This window comes from Trachurus trachurus, assembly GCF_905171665.1.
Source record: "Trachurus trachurus genome assembly, chromosome: 19".
In the NCBI taxonomy this organism is placed as follows: Eukaryota; Metazoa; Chordata; class Actinopteri; order Carangiformes; family Carangidae; genus Trachurus; species Trachurus trachurus.
Genome location: NC_139913.1, coordinates 252,501 through 262,088, shown reverse-complemented (window position 1 = coordinate 262,088; position 9,588 = coordinate 252,501). Strand labels below are relative to the sequence as shown.

The following is a 9,588-nucleotide window of genomic DNA, read 5'->3' as shown; positions in this document are numbered from 1 at the left end:
TTATTTTCTAGATCTGAAGAACTGATTTTCACCCTACTAGCTCTAAGATGTAACCATGGTGACTGTGATGTCACAGGAAGTCAAAGAGCTGCCTAATCACCAATAATTTTATAGAAAGAAGTTTTAATTGTCACACATATGCAGAAAAGCTCCTCCTACACCTGCTGACCCCACCCACCTCCATAGGAAGAAATTAATAAGTCACACAGCAAACAGAGTGGGCGGAGCTACTATCATTAATCAAACTGATCAACATTACATCACAGAAAACCCAGAGTAAATAAGGTGGAGGTGTAGAGAGTGGAGGTGTAGGAGGTGGAGTAGCTCCCTCACAGGTCTGTGCACAGGGCTGCGTAGTCAGAGCCATGGCGGACGTAGAAGCCGGGGAACAGTGGCTCGGTGAACCGGTCCTTGAAGGTGTACATGTGGCTCAGTGTGTTGTATGACACGTTGTAGAAGCTCAGGGAACCGGCCGGCCAATCCAGGAACACTCCGACCCGGTCGCAGCCGGTGGCAGGCAGGGAGTCGGACCACACACTACCGTTGTGATACGCAGAGAGCTCTGGATCCCGCTCGAAGGACCAGGCCAGGAGGTTGCTCCCGAAAGTAGAGTCGTTGTCTTCTCCTTTACGTGCAATTCCTTTGTACAGCAAAGCGATGCCCTTGTAGCCGCTGCCCTCGGTCCACTCCACCTCGAAGTAGTGGCGCCCGGTCAGCTCCTCCCTGCAGAGCACCTGAGGACGGGTATCGAACCTCTGCGGGAGGTCGGGGTACGACTGCCAGGCTCCATATGTCGCCCTCTTGTTGTCCTCGGACACAGTAAGGTAGTTGTTGGCCGTGTCCTGGTCCAGGTTCAGATCACAGGCGTCTGTTTTTGAGTGAACACAGAGAGTCAATAGACTGAACTGATCACATGTTAAAGGAGCTGCTGGAGGATTCAGGTACATTAAGTGATAACTGAGAGGTTGGAAAGTGAACACAATGTAACACTCAATGTATTTGTGAATGAAGCATAAATGTAGATTGTACAAATGAATCATCCTAGTATTGTACCAAACATTCGAGGTTATGTGGTTTAAATGTGGCCAAACAATCTATAGTATAAATATTTAATAAAAACTGTTAACGTCTATGACCTGATGCTCCAACATTAGAAGACTACTAGAAAAATTGTGACTATTTAAAGTGCAGAGATGAGATGATCACAGAGACCGGACCTGCTTCAACGACCCGGTTAAAGTGACATCTTTACTGGATATGGTACAGATTCAAATTGTACCTAGTGCTGTGTAGAAACAGAGAGTGTGAACCACTGCCTGTAGTGAGACATCTTCTCTAAAAAGGATCTTTACAAATTAGAAGCAGAAGCTGTGACTTACACCAGATTAAGTCCCGTCTGTCTGTGACCTTGGTCACGTCCTGGATCACTGGCGTGGAGAAGTCCTCCGTGACCAGAGCTCCTTTCTTGTAGTGGTAGATCGTGGCTCCTTCGTATTTCTCATTTGGAAGAGCAGCCATGAGGAACTTGAACCTGCCGCTCTTCTTCAGGGCTTTGGCCACGCCGTGGAAGTACGTGGCTTTCTCTCTCATTTTGGCAATCACCTCCGGTTTGAAGAACCACTGGTCTTGTGCTGGTGGAGCGAAACTCTCACCATGCAGACGGTCATGCTGCAGCTGGTTGGACATCTGGTCCAGGAAGGGGTCGGTGGAGTCCAGAGAGGTGAAGACGAAGCAGAGCACATGCTCCACACTCCGGTCAAACACCACTCTGTCCAGGTCTGACTTGCTCTGGGCGATCTCCACTTCCTGTGGCTCCACACACGACTGGATGACGTTGATTTTTCTCTCTTCGTTCTCCAGCCACTTGCTCAGGTTCTCGTGACTGAACATAGACGTCTCCTTGGCATCAAAGATCTTCTCCAACGAGCTGTTGTCTTCTGTTCCTGCTCGGATGGAAGGAAACTTCTCCCTCATGGTTTTCTGGAGCGATGTGGTGTAGACTTGACACACATCTTCGAAGAGTTTCAACCGTTTAGAAATCTGGGGAAACATCTTGACCACCTTCTCCTCCAGGGAATCGCTGCACCTCACCTCTATCTCCCTCATTCCTTCCAGAGTGTTTTCCACTTTACTCAGAAGACCTGGAAAGATCTCACCCTTCAGATCGAGAGCGGACGGTTGCAGTTTCTTCAGCGGTGTCAGCCAGACCTTGACAGGAACCGACTTCTGGTTTTTTCGGAGCAGCTGTGGAAGCTGTTGGTAAGTCTTCACAGCCTCTTCAAAGGATGCAGGGTTGCTGTCAAGGATGAGGTCTCCATAAAATTTGCAGGATAATTTCTCAGTCAGGGCTTTTTCTTCATCGTTGAGCTTGACGCTGGCGCTGCCTCCAATGTCTAGTAAGGGGATCTTCTTCACCATCACCTCCATTTTGCCCTGAACACTCTGCACGCTGCTGGTGTCCATCTTCTCGCTGTCGAACACAAAGAAGGCGTTGGCTCCGTAGAGGATCCCAGTGACCACGTGTGTTGCAGTGCAGTTGTGTTGAGCTTCTTTGTCATGGAGTTTACCGGCCTCCAGGTGAGCGACATTCAGCTGCTCAAAGACGGTGGTGGCTTTGTACTGGAAGGTCACCCTGCTCTGCTTGTTGGATTTCTTCCTGTCCTTCAGGTAACTGGCAGATCCTCCCACTTCGACCAGTCCGCCCAGGAAGCTGGCCTTTAGAGAGGCTTCGATTTCTAGCAGGGACGACTTGGATTCAAATGAGTCTGATGTAGTGATCTCAGATGTGCTGCTCTCCTTCGAGGAACTTCTGGTTTTCTCCTGAAGAGTCGTTTTATCCCACAGTGTGAAACCTAAAGACAAAGCAAAACATCACTCAGTTTCATAAAATGTGTCATATGATGTAACATTTCATATGTTTGTGCAGAGAGGTGGGGGCTCGCCACCACCAGCATCACAGGGAGATTGCTTGATCACTTTGTCAAATCTTAATAATAATAATAATAATACATTTTATTTATAACGCACTTTACATTTAAGCAATCTCAAAGTGCTACAGTACAAGCTTAATTTAAAAGGAACACAAGTTAATAAAAGTTAAGAAGTCTTCAGACTGGGGCGGTGCGTGGCACTTTGGTTAAGGCAGCCGCCTCATGTAGAGGCTACAGTCCTCAACGCAGGCGTCCCCGGTTCGAATCTCGCGTCAGGCAGACCTTTCCTGCATGTCATCCCCCCTCTCTCTGCCTCCTCCTTTCCTGTCTATCTATACTGTGTGCTATCAAATAAAGGCAAAAACGCCCAAAAAATATATTTTAAAAAAAGAAGTCTTCAGACTATTCAACATTTTATCTATAGAGACTAAGAGCTGAGCAGCATCAGAACCACTGGGTTTCATCTGGACCAGGACCAGGACCAGGACCTACAGACTCAGACCTGGTGAACTGGTCTCCCCTGAGGAGATGAACAGGTGGAAGAAGCAGCAACATCCTGATCTGAGAAGCTTCAGGAGCTTATTCACGTTTTTGGTTCCTCCAAAAAAAATTACTAAAAACTACAAATCCCATGAGTGTACTGTTCTGAATCGGAGTGATTACATCTTCATGTTGTCTCAGCTCTAACTCCAACTCATCTTGGACTCACCCGGGATCAGGTCCTCTTTTCGAGCGTCATACATCATCCCTAAGGTGAAAGGTCGACCCAGGGCAGCTGTTACAATCTGGTCTGAGGCCATGTCTCCAACCTGAGGACAAGAACACAGGAGAATGATGCTCAGGTGTCTCTATGGAAACACCTGTCCTCAGACAGAGGTGACTCAGTCAGTGTCTCTGTCCTCAGGTGTGTGTCCTTACCTGGTGCAGGTGTAGATAGATAGGTATCAGCTGACTTGTCTTCTGGACTTCACTGGAGCTTCCAGTCTGATGCCCTGTGAGGTCTCAGGGGTTTATATACTGTTGGCTCCTCCCACAACACACACCTCCTCTTTGTTCATACTTGTTTCCTGGTTATCAGGAACACTGACCTCACCTGCCTCCACAGATATGGTTGTCCCCTATTTTGGCTGCAGAGCTGCTGACCTGAGATCAGCTTCTTATCAAAGCTGCGGCTGACGCTCAGTGAGTCTCACCTGCTCTGTGATGATGATGTCACCTGATGCTTCCTGGTTACACTTCACACTTCTTCGACCAAATATGGACACGAACTCAGCCACAGTTGATGCCACTGCTCATCCACTGACCTCTGACCTCACACAGCTAAGTGGGAGGAGCCTGAGCTCAGTCTCTGTGGCAACTCAGTGTAGCTTCATCAGACTCAGAGTAATGATGTCATCTGATACTTCCTGTTTGCACTTGACAGATCTTCTACCAAACATGGACACAAGCTCAGCAGAGTTGACTCCTAAACGTCTGCTCCTGCAGTGGAGGCTCTGAACATCAGAGTCCATCAGGCTCCAGGACCTGTGGTGATGGACGGGGTCGTCCACCAGTCATCCCCAGTTCACCCTCACTACACATCTGGTTTACTGGTCACAGTCACTAATGCACTGACCTCTGTGTGACCTCAGTGTGACCTCTTAATTTATTCCAACTCCTTACCTGGGTCAACATTTATCAAACATGCGTACACCAAGAAAATGGTTGTATGCCAAATCTCCCGCAAGCATTGGCACTTATCAATCTGAAATTGAACGTGGGGTACACAAAAACCTCATGCCAGGTCTGAGCATGTGTACGCACATTTGAACCTGCGTAGAACATACAGGACAGATGTGAGGGTCTAAGGGCAGAGGATGTTGTTATGTTGGTAAAAACGGGCTATACAAATGAAATTGCCTTGCCTTGCCATGCTGTGTTTAATTTTTAATAGATCATACTGATACCAGTCCAGATGTGATACCACTCCAGGTGTGATACCAGTCCAGTTGTGATACCAGTCCAGATGTGATACCAGTCCAGGTGTGATACCAGTCCAGTTGTGATACCAGTTCAGATTTGATACCAGTCCAGTTGTGATACCAGTTCAGATGTGATACCAGTCCAGTTGTGATACCAGTCCAGTTGTGATACCAGTTCAGATGTGATACCAGTCCAGTTGTGATACCAGTTCAGATGTGATACCAGTCCAGTTGTGATACCAGTCCAGTTGTGATACCAGTCCAGGTGTGATACCAGTTCAGATGTGATACCAGTCCAGATGTGATACCAGGTATATTATTAAAGAGCTGGTTCATGTCTGCCCTCACCTATCTCACAGATATGGTTGTCTCTTGTTTTGGCTGCAGAGCTGCTGACCTGAGATCAGCTCTGTCTCTGTGTATTTGAAAGTCAAAGTGTTTCAGCAGAACCTCATATCTCCTCAGCTTCTTATCACAGCTGCTGCTGACGCTGAGTCTCACCTGCTCTGTGATGATGTCACCTGATGCTTCCTGGTTACACTTCACTGACCTTTTACCAAACACGGACATGAGCTCAGCGGAGTCGATGGCACCGCCGCTCATTTGGATAGAAGCTTTATTGTCATTGTATAAAAAGAATAAACACAAAATTGCCAGTGGCCTTGGTGTCTCAAAGGAGACACCGACGGCCCGCCGGCGGGCCCCCGGGGGGGTTTTAATCAGGGAGGTGTCATAGAGGATGTCACCAGTCACTTGAAATAGTCATGCCACATATCGTTGGAAAGCTAAAACTCTTGTGATTAAAGATATGCCGACCATTCCTAAATATAATCATCACAGCAACACTCGAATCAGACTATAAACATGCTAACAAAGTTCGTAAAAAGCCGATATAACTCACGATTTGTGTCAGGGCAGGCTCAGGATCACAGGGTTTCCCCACAAACTTGGTGTCGTTACATTCAGAAAAGTCCAGTAAATCCAATCCAGTAAAGTATTTAGTCCAAAACACACGGTTGTACCGGTAGATAACCTCATCCCGCTGCTGCATCTTATGAAATTACGCATTGTATATCCAGTAAATCCGTTTATTTCTCCTCATAAGTCCGGCGTTTACATGAAAACAATGTTTATTTCACTTTACAAAATGGCGCTGCCCTCTGACCTTTCGATTGACAGCTCACTCGACCAATCACAAGCTCCCTGTCCCCGGCTGCCGCCTGCAATAGCGAATGGAGTGGCTGTGTCTCATGAGGAACATCCCCTCCGACAGCGCTGAATGGCTTCAGCCAATAGGAACCGATCCCGATGGAAACTGTAGCATTGAATAGCCAATGAGATTACGAAACGAACGATGTGCTGCATTCACGGTCCCTGGGAAAAGGCAGCACTGCCATTTTCATGCGTAACTTTGCAAAAGCTGCACTTTGGCGCATGAATTGTTTCTCAATGGCAACTTTAGGAAAACGCCTAGATATACACTTAGAAAAACATGTGTAAAATACTCATTTTTAGCAGGATTGTTATCAAATTTGAACTGGGGCCAGGTAAGGCTTCATGCTGTAGTCCCATTGTGTTTTCCAGCTAAAATTCTCAGCCACACTCATCTTCAGGCATCTGATTGCAACAAAAAAATTCAGGCGAGAATAAAAACATTCTAATTCAGTGTGCTCCCACTTAGATATCTCTATGATAGTAGCACTTATAGTGATTATTTCAGTTTTGGGAAAAACTTCAGAGTGATACCTTTCAAAAGAGACCAAGCCCATCCATATTCTCCAAACAGTTCAAGAACAGCATTCAATTTACTTTGGGTACGCCTTGGATAGGCGAATATTACAGAATTTATAGGAGTGGTAAGAGGTTAAATCGAAAGCAACTGGACTTAGTTATTTGTCTAGGAAGACGTTTCACCTCTCATCCAAGAGGCTTCATCAGTTCATGTACGCAACTGACCAGGCTGGGACTGGTCCAACTATCTGGTGTGGAGACTCACTATTTAACCTCTTGTGTGGGCGTTCACAAGACGAGAGTGAAGATGATGTCACTGGTTCCCTTTGTGCTCCAAGTGCCAACAACAGTCATTAAGTGACTGTCTTTGGTGGGAAGTTGGTTTCGACTTCGTTAGTGCCCTATTGTGTTATAACGACAGTCGTTGGAGTCACTTGCCACTTGTGAACAGTTGTTGTTCTTTGAGGCTAGATTGTTGAATCTCCTGGGAAGGGATGAAAGGGCAGCATTGTAAATTGGAGATAGGTGGTGTCCGAGACCTCCTCCCCTGTTGAGGGATGGTTGTCTTGGTATCATAAACAAATATACACAAAATAACATACACAACAAGACTGGCTGACAGGAAAGAGAAAATTCAAATAAGAATGTATCTCCTCTCCTCCCTGTCCTTAGACCCCCGATGTGAGGGTCTAAGGCAGTGAGCCTCACTATTTTTTTCACAAGAGCCACATTGGCAGTGCAAAATCAAGGGGAGAGCCACTTTTGCGACAACATACTAAGTCACCTTTGCAAATGTGCATTTCTACATATAAATTGGACATCCCACAAAAAAAGAAATAACACAGCCAATACATTTTCATTTAAGACCATATTAACCTTAATACTGGGATGAGCGGAAGCTGGCCATGCATGTCCTTGACTTTTTTAATGTGTATTTGTAGTTTGTTGTTGCAATCACAGTGAGGGTTTGTTAAGGTTCATGCCATACAGAACAAATAAAAATTCGTCTGTCCACTTGTCTTGAAATTTTCTGTGCTCATCTTGTATGCTTCCTATTACACCTGCCTTTTGCCTGCTCGTCCCCTCTCTGGTGTCTTCGTGCTGATTTTTGTTTGCTGCTTCCTCAGACTAATTTTCCTCACCAACTACACTATTCGTTACAACACTGTGTCTGTCCGTCTGGTTTTTGAGCTGGTTTCTGTTCCTTTTCTTGTTAAAAACGGTCCATCACGCTGGCTAGCGGAGCTAGCGGAGCTAACGTAGCCTGCCTGTAAACGTGCTCTGCGGTCAAGTGTTGTAAACAATGCCACACGGCCTGCGGGCTGCGTTGCCAGGTTTGACAATGTCCCCTTTAGGGGTCACCATTAAGGCTTAAAATACTTCCTTTCACCTTCATTATTTGGGTGAAGGGAGAAGTATAATTCAGATGTTTGCGTTTTTGTATTCCAGTGTTGTATGTTTATGTAGCACATGAAAAAATGTATTGGCTGTGTTTCCACATAGGAAGCTACCAAGCGAGCCACCAATTATAGCTTGACGAGCCGCATGTGGCTCGCGAGCCGCGCAATGAGTAACACTGGTCTAAGGACAGAGGATGTTGTTATGATGGGACGTAAAGCCCTTTGAGACAAACTGTTGGTAAAAACGGGCTTTACAAATATAATTGCCATGCCTTGCCAGCCTCTAAAAAGTACGCACATGAAGTAAATTAAAATACATTCAACATCTACCACAAGAACTACATACCTACATAACTGAGGCAACAATTATACACACAACCAAGTGGTTACAGTTGTCAGGATCCGGTTCGCCTCTGCTCCCTCTGCTCTCTCTCTCTCTCTCTCTGTCCATGTTTTCTTTTTCCCCAGCGCTGGGCGGGGCCTTCTGGTCGCCTCGCTCTCCTGGTTGTGACTTGAGAATACATTTTGACCCCTGTCCTTGGATTTTGTACGGGCACTTCTGATCTTGGACTTCCCTGTTTTGTGTTTCATTCCTCTAGTCTTGACATTTTCCTGCTCTCAGCCCTGCTGTCACCTACCTGTTCCACCTATCCATGTCCTCGTTGGTCTGCATTCATGTTGGTTTGAGCTCTTTAGTCTGAATAAACGGTCTTTTGCACCAGATCTGCATCGTTCAGTCTCTGCTCTGTGTAGTTTAATGACAACAGTAATAGATATAGAATGAGGCGGCAAAATAGATAAATAAAACTGTTCCAGCGCACGCCATGGAGCCTCAATTCAACTTTATTACTGATTATAGATCAGTTTGAATCACCGATCAGAATCTGTTCGACCTTTGGAGTCATTTCATCAGAGAGATAACGACTGAACCGCTGTAAAACACTTCACATCACACACACTCTCACTCTCTCACACACTCTGCTGTCGGTGAGTACCGTCATGTTGTTACTGCAGGTTCTGTTCTGGTCCAGACTCAGCTGTGTTTCCTCTGTGTGTGTGTGTGTGTGTGTGTGTGTGTGTGTGTGTGTGTGTGTGTGTGTGTGTGTGTGTGTGTGTGTGTGTGTGTGTGTGTGTGTGTGTGTGTGTGTGTGTGTGTGTGTGTGTGTGTGTGTGTCCAGGTGTCCTCAGAGCCTCAGGTGTCTGTTCTGTCTCAGGTTGTTTGTGTCTCAGGTGAGAAACAGGAAGTAGCTGTGATCTGTTGGACCCGGTCATCAGACAGGTGAGTGTGTGTGTAGCTACAGGTGATTGTACAGAGAGTATCAGAGAATAAAGTTTTATTGTGACAGCAGCTGAGGCTCATGGGTAATGTAGTGTCGTCTGTCTCTGCTCATTTCAATAAAGTTTTGTCTCGTCTCCACGGCTGACAGACAACATGGCCGCCAAAAGGTCGGGGTGCTGCGGTCTCTCGACTCTGGAGGCCACGCTGGCCGTCCTGTTCGTCGTCATGACGACCGTGTGTGTGACGCTGATCGCACTGATGGTTACGAGGGAAACACACACAGGTGA

General features: G+C 46.4%; 2 protein-coding genes across 2 annotated transcripts in view; one reads left to right on the top strand and one right to left on the bottom strand.

Moving 5' to 3' along the window:
• Positions 1 to 329: 329 nt before the first annotated feature.
• Positions 330 to 5,494, bottom strand: LOC311003101 (neoverrucotoxin subunit alpha-like; the record flags this gene model as incomplete). The annotated part of the gene is made up of 4 exons (XM_083994786.1): positions 330 to 868; positions 1,380 to 2,852; positions 3,640 to 3,739; positions 5,393 to 5,494. 4 exons carry the CDS (start codon positions 5,492 to 5,494, stop codon positions 330 to 332), a joined length of 2,214 nt encoding a protein of 737 aa, XP_083850912.1.
• A 3,960-nt stretch (positions 5,495 to 9,454) lies between these two features.
• Positions 9,455 to 9,588, top strand: part of asah2 (N-acylsphingosine amidohydrolase 2) — a gene marked incomplete at both ends in the record, with an annotated part of 16,008 nt that continues 15,874 nt past the window's right edge. The window contains one exon of the mRNA XM_083994785.1: positions 9,455 to 9,584. Coding sequence (XP_083850911.1) covers positions 9,455 to 9,584 — 130 coding nt within the window. The remainder of the gene's footprint in view (positions 9,585 to 9,588) is intronic.